This window comes from Sorghum bicolor, chromosome 3 (genome assembly GCF_000003195.3).
Source record: "Sorghum bicolor cultivar BTx623 chromosome 3, Sorghum_bicolor_NCBIv3, whole genome shotgun sequence".
Lineage (NCBI taxonomy): Eukaryota > Viridiplantae > Streptophyta > Magnoliopsida > Poales > Poaceae > Sorghum > Sorghum bicolor.
This window is the reverse complement of record NC_012872.2, coordinates 62,602,867-62,614,086: the sequence shown is the minus strand read 5'-3', so window position 1 is coordinate 62,614,086 and position 11,220 is coordinate 62,602,867. Positions and strand designations below refer to the sequence as shown.

General features: G+C 45.0%; 1 protein-coding gene across 1 annotated transcript; it reads left to right on the top strand.

Annotated features, from left to right (window-relative positions):
- Positions 7,259-11,203, top strand: LOC8062181 (carotenoid cleavage dioxygenase 8 homolog B, chloroplastic). The gene is made up of 4 exons (XM_002458432.2): positions 7,259-7,736; positions 9,208-10,145; positions 10,232-10,524; positions 10,646-11,203. Exons 1-4 carry the CDS (start codon positions 7,386-7,388, stop codon positions 10,801-10,803), a joined length of 1,740 nt encoding a protein of 579 aa, XP_002458477.1. The 5' UTR covers positions 7,259-7,385; the 3' UTR covers positions 10,804-11,203.

Sequence of the window (11,220 nt, the reverse complement as noted above, 5' to 3'; positions counted from 1 at the left end):
CTGTACCGTAGCTTCGTCGTGGGATCGTGGCTGACGTCATGGGATCGGAGGTCTCAAGCGCACCAAATGGGAAGTGTGTCCAAGCCTTAGGGTGGGGCGAGTCAGAGATTGCTGGGTCTTGGCCTCACCCGAGGACTCGTCGTCAGGTCTCGGGCGAGACAGAGAATAGATTGGTCTCGGCTCCTCCCGAGGCCTCGTTATCAGGTCTCGAGCGGGACAGAAAATGGCTATTATAGCTTAGTCTTTTATTGAGAGGAGTAGAGGAGGTTTTTAGTTCTCTGGGTACCTGGGATTGTGGTACCGGACACTAGTACTACATTACGGAGTACTTATAAATATAAGATCATAAGAACAAAGGAAAACTACACAGTACTAACATGCATGTACTTCCCTTTTCTGAATACCCAAATGCGAATGTTTATAGAAAGACTACGCTCAATTGTATCATCGTCATCTCGGCCTAGAAATTGGAAGTGATAATTTGTCATGTTAGAGACGTACTGCTCTTCTTGGCATTATGCACTGTGTGCGCCACTGCTGGAAGCGCTTTTGGCCCTATGTATACATCATCATATAGAGTTAGGAAGTAGGAACTGCTACCATTTACAATGAACATGCATGGGGCTTCATATGAGACGAGAGGACTAAGTTGCTAGTAGTACGTGTTTTATTTGTTGTAAGTCAAAAAGAGAAGTTAGCGGCGTTTGTGTGCGCAAGTCCAACGTGCTTCGACCGTCGTTAATTAATTAATACGTTCTCGGATTACTTTTTAGTCATCAGCCCCGCCTCCACCGTCCAAACTGAATCTGGCCTGGCGTCTCTTTGCCTACCGTACGTAGTGCAATGTGTCGATCACCTGGAGAAACGAAGTCCCATGCATCACAGCATCAGCATCACGATCGACCGTTTCTCTGGTTCACAACAAAGGGAAAAGGAGGAGGGAGAATTTACACATCACAAGACGTTCGCTTTTTCCCCCCTCCACTTTAATTTGTCTATTTCTGATTTGCCTATAGATGGAGTGACCAATAATACATCAATATTTTATGGGTTCCGGCCGGAGCAACGATCGATCTGATCTCTCATTGGATTCTCGCTCCTCTCCTGATGCGCACACAACAAATGATCATGCATGAGCTGATACTCCTTCCCCCCGGCCCCGCGCGCTATCATTGCATCGCGAACAAGTTGCCGGACGGAGGAGCAAATGGCAACGCGGAGTGGCCGGAGCCGGAACCGGGGGGAAAAGCGATGGATTTCGCGATCCGGCGGGCGATCGACCGGTCGCCGAGATGGAGCGAGCAGAGGTTGAACAGCATGATTGCTGTGGTCGACGAAACCATGGAAAAAGCGGCATCGCTTTTCCCCGCCTATATCCTATTCGGGGCTCAGCTCAGCTATCTTATATTAGCTCCTCCCACTTTGGGCGGTAAGGAATCCATATCCTCGAGGAGATTCCTTTCCAAAGCAAACTGTATACTCAAGCCTACAATTGTTCACCATAAAAATTTTATTACCCTTAGACCATAGAAACTGTAACTATGAATTATTCCAATAATTATAGAAAAACATAGATATAAAGGTACAACAAAAACTTTGTACTAAACAAAGTCATATTATATGTTCATTATGTGGAGTCCAATAAAACTATATTTCTGTTTTCTAATTTTTCTGTGATTTAATATGATTTTTCAAAGATTAAATAAAAATCTATTTCTAGAGTAGGTTAAGCATTACAATTGCCACCGGAAATGTTAGATACAGTTGAAAAGCCTAACCACCTTTAGAAATGAAATTTTTAGAGATGGTTAGGCTTTTTAACCACCTCTATAAAAGTACAAATACTAGCCATTTCTAGAGGCATTTAGGCTTTCTAGCCAATTTCTAAAGACTGGTCAACTCAGAAATCGTTTTATTTCTTTTGAAAATAAATTAGGTATTTTTGGTCTAATTAGTTCCGGCTCTGCCGCACTATAACATGGTGCCGAAGTCGGATGAAGCCACGCATAGCAAATAGACCCTTAGACTGAATATTATTAACTAGTTTTGTTTCTGTTGTTTTCATTCAATAATGTAAATCCAGCAAATATATCAATGCATATACAGGCAAGTACGATGAAGAATATGATAGCCAGGACGACCCTGATAATTAGTGGAAGTTAACATTTGGTGGGCAACTTGTCCATGATGAGAAACATGATGTTGATGCCCACGCAGGAATCAGTATATTCCCTAGGTAGATGTCATATTTTCTTCTCGCATCACACAGGTTTAGTCAGAAGTATGGCTGGCTTTTGTATTTAAAACTCCAAAGCATTCAGCACTACCCCGGTACAATACTCCAAAGCGGTGTTTGGAATGACAGTAGTGGGACACGTCACACACAAATCTCCTTTTAAACTAATGGTCGATCGGTGTCGCTCATGCAAACGAACACTTATAAACCCACATTCGCAAGCAGCGCACCCTTCAAATCGGACCAATTACATATTTCTCGTATATCTGAATATTTAACACCCGCAAGTTTATAAGATCTGTTCTTTAACGTCAAAGAAATTAAGATATGTTCTTGTTTATCGGTATCTTACCACTCTCATAAGTTGCATGTCTGCACTGTCTTGTTGCTTGTACATTTGTAGAAGAAAACATGAATCAAGACTGTTACTCTGATGTACTCATTATAAGTTAATCTAGTGTTTTAGATACTCCCTCCGTTTAGAATTTAGAAGTTGTTTTGGACAAGATTTGAGTCAAACATTTAGAATATAAATCGTCAATAATTTTAAATTGTTGAGTTTGCAAATGTGAAATTTATATGAATATATTTGTCTTGAAAAATACTTTTATAAAAGTATACATATATTATTTTTTTTCTAAATATTTTTATAAAAATAAGAGGTCAAAGTTATATTTTGGAGACCGTGTCGCTGTCCTAAACAACTTCTAAATTCTATACGGAGAGAGTACGTAACTTTTATAGCATATCTATAAATAAATCACTCAATATTAAAGAGCTAAAATTTCATCTCTTTTTGTGTCCACCTCCCAATAACTACCAGGTAGTTTTATGCTTACACTCTTTGTGTCTCATATGTAACCTGGACTCATATGATCCGTTAGAACAACTCGTGTCTAGTGATGACGGATACAAAGTCTAATTTCAAGATGTGATGGGTCACACTACTTGTATCTAATATGTGATCCAGACTCAAGCTATGTTTGTACAAGTTTGAACAAGTTGTGTCTAGGGATAATACGTAGTCCAATTTTAATATGTATTGGGTTTCATTGCAACGTACGGACACATTTGCAAGTGTACATTTAAGTGCACAACAAAAGCTATGTATTGAAAGAATTAGAATGAACTAAAATTTAGAATGATGGAGTATATCTGTTCTTTTTTATTTCAACACTTGAGACATCGGCATGGCCTCCGATGTTTATTTTGACAAAGACTATTTTCTAAGCATTTCTGTTTAAATTTATTAAAAAATAATCATTTAAAAGTAATTATTAATTGCCATGATAAATCTGTTGATATTTTTCTTGTGACAAATATTAATAATTTAGCATATATAAATGGACAAAGTTTACTTGTATCTTTGAGCACCATCTATTTGACAATGGAGAGAGTACAAGTATTCTTGTTAACCATGACAGCTGATGTTGAATTAGCTTCAGAGCTACCATAGCTCCTAGAATTTTAGTTGAACCCCATGTTCCAAACTTAATTAGTAAGCTACTAGCACTAACACAACAATAACTTAGGTGGAATGTTAAAGATCACAAGACAAGCAAGCATAATAAGGACACAAATTAAAAACAAAAAAAATGCAACACCATAAAGTCGAAATATCTCTAATTCACTATACAAGTTCAGTGAACCATAAATTTCACTAGACTCGCTTACACATTTGTGTTCGCTTCACGTAAAAGAGTTAACTCGAGGTTGACGACATGAGCTCTAAAAGGCTTAGATGTTAGTCTAACCCATCCTCACCAATAAAGGTGATACTGAACCCCAACAAATTTATATAACTCCGCATAGGCCACCATTATTAGCCTAAATCAAATATAAATGCTTCTATGACTCTTAATCTCTCCTAGGTGTATGAGTAACTTTGGGCGTCAAGAATCACCAAACTAGTGTAGTGCAGGGGTACATATAGGTTAGAGGTCCAAAACTAGCCACACCAACAATCCTATCAATGGTGAGCATGTGGTGGTGTTGGATCATCAATATTCCATCTGAGTATTCTAGACAAAAAGGTACAATACTCAGGTTACTAATCCTGATCTATTAGTACTAGACCATCTATTTTATTTGTTGTGCATTTTCTTTGCTTCACCAAAAATTTTCCGATCGAGAGAATGATTGTCGAAACCCTGGTTAGTTGAATTTTCAAATAATGGATCATTTAGCCATTGAATTTTGTTTCCACTAAAAAACTAACAACATTTAATAATGTAGCCAATTCAAATCACAAAGCCCTAGACCAACTAATATGTGTAATTTAGATATGCTTCTATTGTTTGACACCATGGTGCTTGTATTTTCTAGCACTAGACCAATTAAATCCTATTTTCCTCAATTAGATATTTCCTAGTGGCTTCTCTAAGCTATCCGGTGCTAGAATTTCACAAGTGTGCATGTAACTAAGTAGACTCACTGGGTCAAGCTACTAATTGTTACCCTACCTCTATAGTGTGGTCAAAGAACTAAAACCTAGCAAAACCCATACTGCTAAATGTCTTCCATCTCCTAGTGACACTTAACACTAGAAAGTCATTAATCTTGATGTCCATATCTTTGATTGCTCTATCATTCAGATTATGGACCTAAGAAGCCCAATGTCGATGTTGCTTCACTTATCAAAACAAGCTTTGTTATCACAATGATGGTTTTCATTAATCACTAAAACCATTACTACTTACTATGCGCCTAGATGCCTACAACCTCCATATGGGTTAGGTTAGTTAGTCCATGATGATGTCACTTGGTAAAACCTCCATATGTAAAGAAATCTACATCGCTCAATGAATAAGAGGCCTCCACCCAAGGGATGACTATTTGGCTTCCTCATTCAGGTTGGCCCATAATTACGCTTAAACCAATCCTGCCTAGGCAAGTTGACCTATAACTCCCACTTGCTCCTTCAAATACATTAAAAGGATTGTTGAAGTGATGGCTAGAGGGGTTGAATAGCCTATTAAAATTTCCTTCAAAGACACAATACTAGGCACAAAAATACTAGTGGTCCACCAGAATTTCAATGCCTCTATTGTACACTCCGCATGCTCAGTCAAATTTAAAACCTTTGTCGCGCTTCTTCTAGTACACATACTATCCACTCTAATTAAATGCCCACGGCACGCGCCGCCATGGTCATCTTCACCCACGATATGCATTGGTGTTGTCATTGACCTCGTCTAAGAGAATGAGTCCCCAACTTCATATCCAAGGATGACGCACATGCAACCATGCCCCAACACTTTCTTCCAAAGGATCACACAAGCTCATCCTTTCCTAGCCCCAACACTAGATCTGGAGTGACCAGGATCTAATATTTCCATGGTTTGGTGTTGAGCATTGGGATTATAGTGTAAGTGTATGCACAAGATGATGACATAAAACATTTATATGAAGGTTAAACTCATGGTTTGTCATGTATGGCTCGCCAAATGACCAATATGTTAAAGCGAAGTAGCTAGCAAGGCCTGAGGAGTTAGGGGTTGTGGGTGTGTATTTTAGGTTGGAAGAAGTTCAAATGGCAGTGGGACATTTGCAATTTCGCAAGGTGGTAATGATAATTCATATGGCGATGGCATGTGCTCTCGAAAATGTTTTTTTAATATCTAAGTTTGTTTCAGTTTTAGATGCTATAAATGTATTTCGGCATGGTTAGGAGTTTCTCTTTGAGGTATCACGTTCTAGTGATTTCAAACAAAGGGCTACAACGCTATGAAATCACTGGGGTCAAATAAAGCACATATGTGATGCATGTGACTTGAGACGTCCTTCATTTGTCCATCCCTCATTGTCAACCACCCTATGATGATTTATCTTTCATTGTGCCATAGCAAAGCTACCACTGAAGTCTTAGTGCCTCATGGTCTTCACTGCATCCTAAAATATATGCCATTACCATAAGTTTTAGTGTGTAGTGAAGGAGCGAGGCTAGAGTTGTCTAGGGGTCCATAAGCTTAGTTAGAGTGATGACAAAGAGAACTATTGGAGCCCTGATCCCATTCAAGGTCAGGATTTTAACAACCTTGACTCCCTGATAATGGCCTAAATACCCATCACTTTTGCAGGTTATTGCACATCGACATGTTCTCATTGGTGTATATTCTATTTGGGGGCACACATGAACTTTGGAATTTATTAGTGAAATTACTTGGAGGTACGCACACGTGAGTTTTAGCACAGCATGCTCAGTTTTGCTTTGTCTACACAGAACAATGAAACTTTAACACACCCCCCCCCCTAATTATGTTATGTTTGACATTCCAAGCATATCTTTGACTCCTGATTTCTTCTAGAATATTTATTAAAATCTTTAAAAATTATGAGATTTTACAATTACGTTTAATACAAACTATGCACACGCATAACATATTGCCTGTTTGCAAACTAAATATTTTAAAATTTACTGATATTTTTAGGTTGACCAAAATTTGTCACAACCGGCTAGATTTTAGATTTTACTCCGAAAGAGTCCGAGAACGTCGTACACTCTTTGCGCGAGGTCCATGTCCATATCGATCAGTCCTCCCACAATGTACATAAAGCTCTCTGGATCCGTGTGATTTACCCATCCATCTCGTCTCGGCATGTAAAACCCTGCTCTCCGACAGCTCCATATGGGCCATGTTGCGTAGCCCAAACCGTACGTACCATGTTGCGTAGCCCAAACCGTAGCGGTTTTCCCCCTTCACCGCCGCCGCCTGCCGCGACCGCGACACTCGCTCTCGCTCGCGCACGCGCACGCGCACGCACCAGCTGCTTGGGTCGACAAGGACGGCGCGCGCACGCAGGCCAGGGGTTCTACGAGGCCCACCAAACCGGAGGAAACCACGCCAGCAGAGCGGCGACGACAGCCAGCAACGTGCCAACGCAATCCAAACAAGGGGGGCGCGTCATTTTGCTCATCGAATTTGCCCAGCCAAAGATTCCACCCCGTTGCCTCCCCTACGCCGCGCGCGCGGCTATATATATGGCCTTGACCGGGGCACGAACTCGCTCGTCCCAAACCAAACCAGTACACACCACACTCTCGGCTAGCTAGCTAGCGAGCTACTACTACTGGACCTCTCCTTTCCTTATTAGCTCCAAATTAAAAGCCCCGCCCCTGGTACTACAACCCTAGCAAGAGCATTTTGCCATGTCTCCCACTATGGCTTCGTCGCTCTGCGTGTTTGCAGCGATGTCTGGCGCCACCGGCAGGCCGTCGTCGACCGGTGGCTCGGTGGTGCCGCCGGGCCGTCTGTCCAGTACTGCACAGGGGACCAAGGGAAAGAGGGCCGTGGTGCAGCCTCTCGCGGCTAGCGTCGTGACGGACACGCCGACGCCGACGCCGGCCATAGCTCCGGCGGCCCCGCCAGCTCGGCCAGTCGTCGACGCCCCGCGCCGCCGTGGGGGCCGCGGCACCGGCGAGCACGCGGCGTGGAAGAGCGTCCGGCAGGAGAGGTGGGAGGGGGCGCTGGAGCTGGAGGGAGAGCTGCCGCTCTGGCTGGTGGGTACCACTCACTACTATTCATTTGGCTGTGGTTCATCATCTCTGGCTTTCGTTTTGTTTTCCGAAAAGAGTTGATCGACATGACTTTTGTGCAAAACTGGACTAGTTCTTTTGAGGATTCTTGAAGTGACCATAACCTCTCCCATTTTATAACATTGTTTGCCAGTGTTCTAAGCTAAGGTTAGCCATGCTTTTTCTCTTAGAGAATCTGAATCTTTTCCGTTACTTTGGTTCAAAGAATCGGCTCCGTGTATCTACAAACTGACACTTTTTCAGATCACCACTGATATATTTTATACAGGCAAAGGTGGTAAGCATATATCTTCCTCAACCAAAAAAAAGAAAGAGAAAAACAGTTTATTAACAATAACATTCGAAAGGGAGGAAGTTGGCATAGCTCTACTTTTAGACCAGATCTGTTGGTGAATAATAACAAAGTTCTTTGAATTAGCCTGACCATTTTCATCGTAGAAGCATCCCAATTAATTAGCTAGTGCAGGAAACACCAAACATCTGTGCACAAGAATAAAGGTAAACTAAACGTAGCAAAGTACTTACGGTATGTATATCTTTTTGAGCCAGGGATTTTTTTTAATAATAAGAAAGGACGGTAAAAACTTTGCCGCTAGACGATGAAAAGAAAACGTAATATATATAATAACCTAGCAGTAGCAGGGCAGGAACAGTAATATTAGGGCAAACTGTCAGTTTTCATTGGATCTGCTAGCTGTTGGAGAAGCACTTGCCCATGTATTATTAGCTGAGATCATGTCGATGAACCCGAGGGCGACACACTGACTTACCCTACGCAACGCCCTATCGAAAAGGAGAGCGAGAGCGATGGCATTTTGGCACTCACGATGCTTGCGGGGAACAAAACATATATACCAAGATTCTCTGTTGTTTTTACACTCATGGCAGCGGCGACAATGGAGTCGCTGTCTTGTGATCATTGCAGTTTATATTTGTTTCCTCACCCCTGCAACAAACATACTTTGAGAAAAGGGCTGCGGCACGCAGCCACAACCTTGTTGCTGTCCCCTAACCACGACTCTACAAGTGATGAGACCACTGTTTGTCCTAATTTGTTTATCTTTTTCCTACGACTCCATTTGACTCTATGTGCGTGTGCTATTCTGAAAGTGACCTGAGCCGGTGCGTACATACGCGCAATATAATACGGCTAGTTGCAGATCATACTGGAGTATATATATAGAAGCTAGCTAGCTGTGCGTACATTGTACTAATCGTCGGTCTAATTGTTAGCTAGTTTTTTTAACTATGTGAAACGAACCTTTTTTATGGATGATATGATCGAGCTCATGATGTGGATAACTAGCTAGCTTGTTGGTAAATTAAACATCGATCGTTGGATTTTCTGCGCAGGCAACAATTAATTGATCTATTGGGTGGGGCTATAGCTGTAATCCGCCGTGACCTGTTAATTCATTAATTAATTAATTTGCAGGATGGCACGTACCTGAGGAACGGCCCGGGCCTGTGGAACCTGGGCGACTACGGCTTCCGGCACCTGTTCGACGGCTACGCGACGCTGGTCCGCGTCTCGTTCCGCAACGGGCACGCGGTGGGCGCGCACCGGCAGATCGAGTCGGAGGCGTACAAGGCGGCGCGCGCGAACGGCAAGGTGTGCTACCGCGAGTTCTCGGAGGTGCCCAAGGCGGACAGCTTCCTCTCCCACGTGGGCCAGCTCGCCACCCTCTTCTCGGGCTCCTCGCTCACCGACAACTCCAACACGGGCGTGGTCAGGCTCGGCGACGGCCGCGTGCTGTGCCTGACGGAGACCATCAAGGGCTCCATCGTGGTCGACCCGGACACGCTGGACACCCTCGGCAAGTTCGAGTACACGGACAAGCTGGGCGGCCTCATCCACTCGGCGCACCCCATCGTGACGGACACCGAGTTCTGGACGCTGATCCCGGACCTCATCCGCCCGGGCTACTCGGTGGTGCGGATGGACGCCGGGACCAACGAGCGGCGGTTCGTCGGCAGGGTGGACTGCCGCGGCGGGCCGGCGCCCGGGTGGGTGCACTCGTTCCCCATCACGGACCACTACGTGGTCGTGCCGGAGATGCCGCTCCGGTACTGCGCCAGGAACCTCCTCCGCGCGGAGCCCACCCCGCTGTACAAGTTCGAGTGGCACCTCGAGTCCGGCAGCTACATGCACGTCATGTGCAAGGCCAGCGGCAGGGTCGTGGCCAGCGTGGAGGTGCCGCCCTTCGTCACCTTCCACTTCATCAACGCGTACGAGGAGAAGGACGAGGAGGGCCGCGTCACGGCGATCGTCGCCGACTGCTGCGAGCACAACGCCAACACCACCATCCTCGACAAGCTCCGGCTCCAGAACCTCCGCTCTTCCACCGGGCAGGACGTCCTCCCGGACGCCAGGTACCGCTGCTGCTACTGCTACTGCTGCTGCTGCTGCTGCTTAGATTAGAGGAATGCATGGCTGATGGTGTCTGATGGTGCGACAGGGTGGGCCGGTTCAGGATCCCGCTGGACGGGAGCCCGTTCGGCGAGCTGGAGTCGGCGCTGGACCCGGACCAGCACGGCCGCGGGATGGACATGTGCAGCATCAACCCGGCCCACGTCGGCAAGAAGTACCGGTACGCCTACGCCTGCGGCGCCCAGCGGCCGTGCAACTTCCCAAACACCCTCACCAAGATCGACCTGGTGGAGAAGACGGCCAAGAACTGGTACGAGGAGGGCGCCGTGCCGTCAGAGCCCTTCTTCGTGCCGCGCCCGGGCGCCGTGGAGGAGGACGACGGTGAGTGTTTTTCAATCGCCGCCGGATCGGAATCGGAACTGCCTACATTTTGACACATCCACTGCATGCATGCAATGCGTGGCGTCTCAGCTATAACAACAGTCAACATGTTTGCTGGCAGGCGTTGCGATTTCGATGGTGAGCGCCAAGGACGGATCGGCGTACGCGCTAGTGCTGGACGCCAAGACGTTCCAGGAGATCGCGCGGGCCAAGTTCCCGTACGCGATGCCCTACGGTTTGCACTGCTGCTGGGTGCCTAGGACCACCTCAGACGCGTAGCACTAGCAGATCGTTCGACTCTGCTAGCTGCTCACATCTCCACAGCGTGCCGACTTGCCAGACATAGGCATAATAACTACAGACAGGATGTCTGCTGGTTTCCTGGCCTTTGGCTGAAGAATGGGAAAAGGTATACATACACGTCATAGTGATGTATAGGCAGATATATATATATACGTGATGCATGCGCTACAGGGAATCAACATGGTCTTCCCACAGCTCAATGTGTGGCTGTGTATATATATACCTGTAGACTGTAGTAGTTACACGCCTGTAATGTGTACATAGTTCATGTGTGATCGAGCTCATAGTGTTGTTCTTCATTCTGTAGACATGTAGTATAGTGTTTTTTGTTGCAAAAAAAAATAGTGCAGTGATAATGTGATATTCCTTCGTCGAATATACGGAGTACCTCTT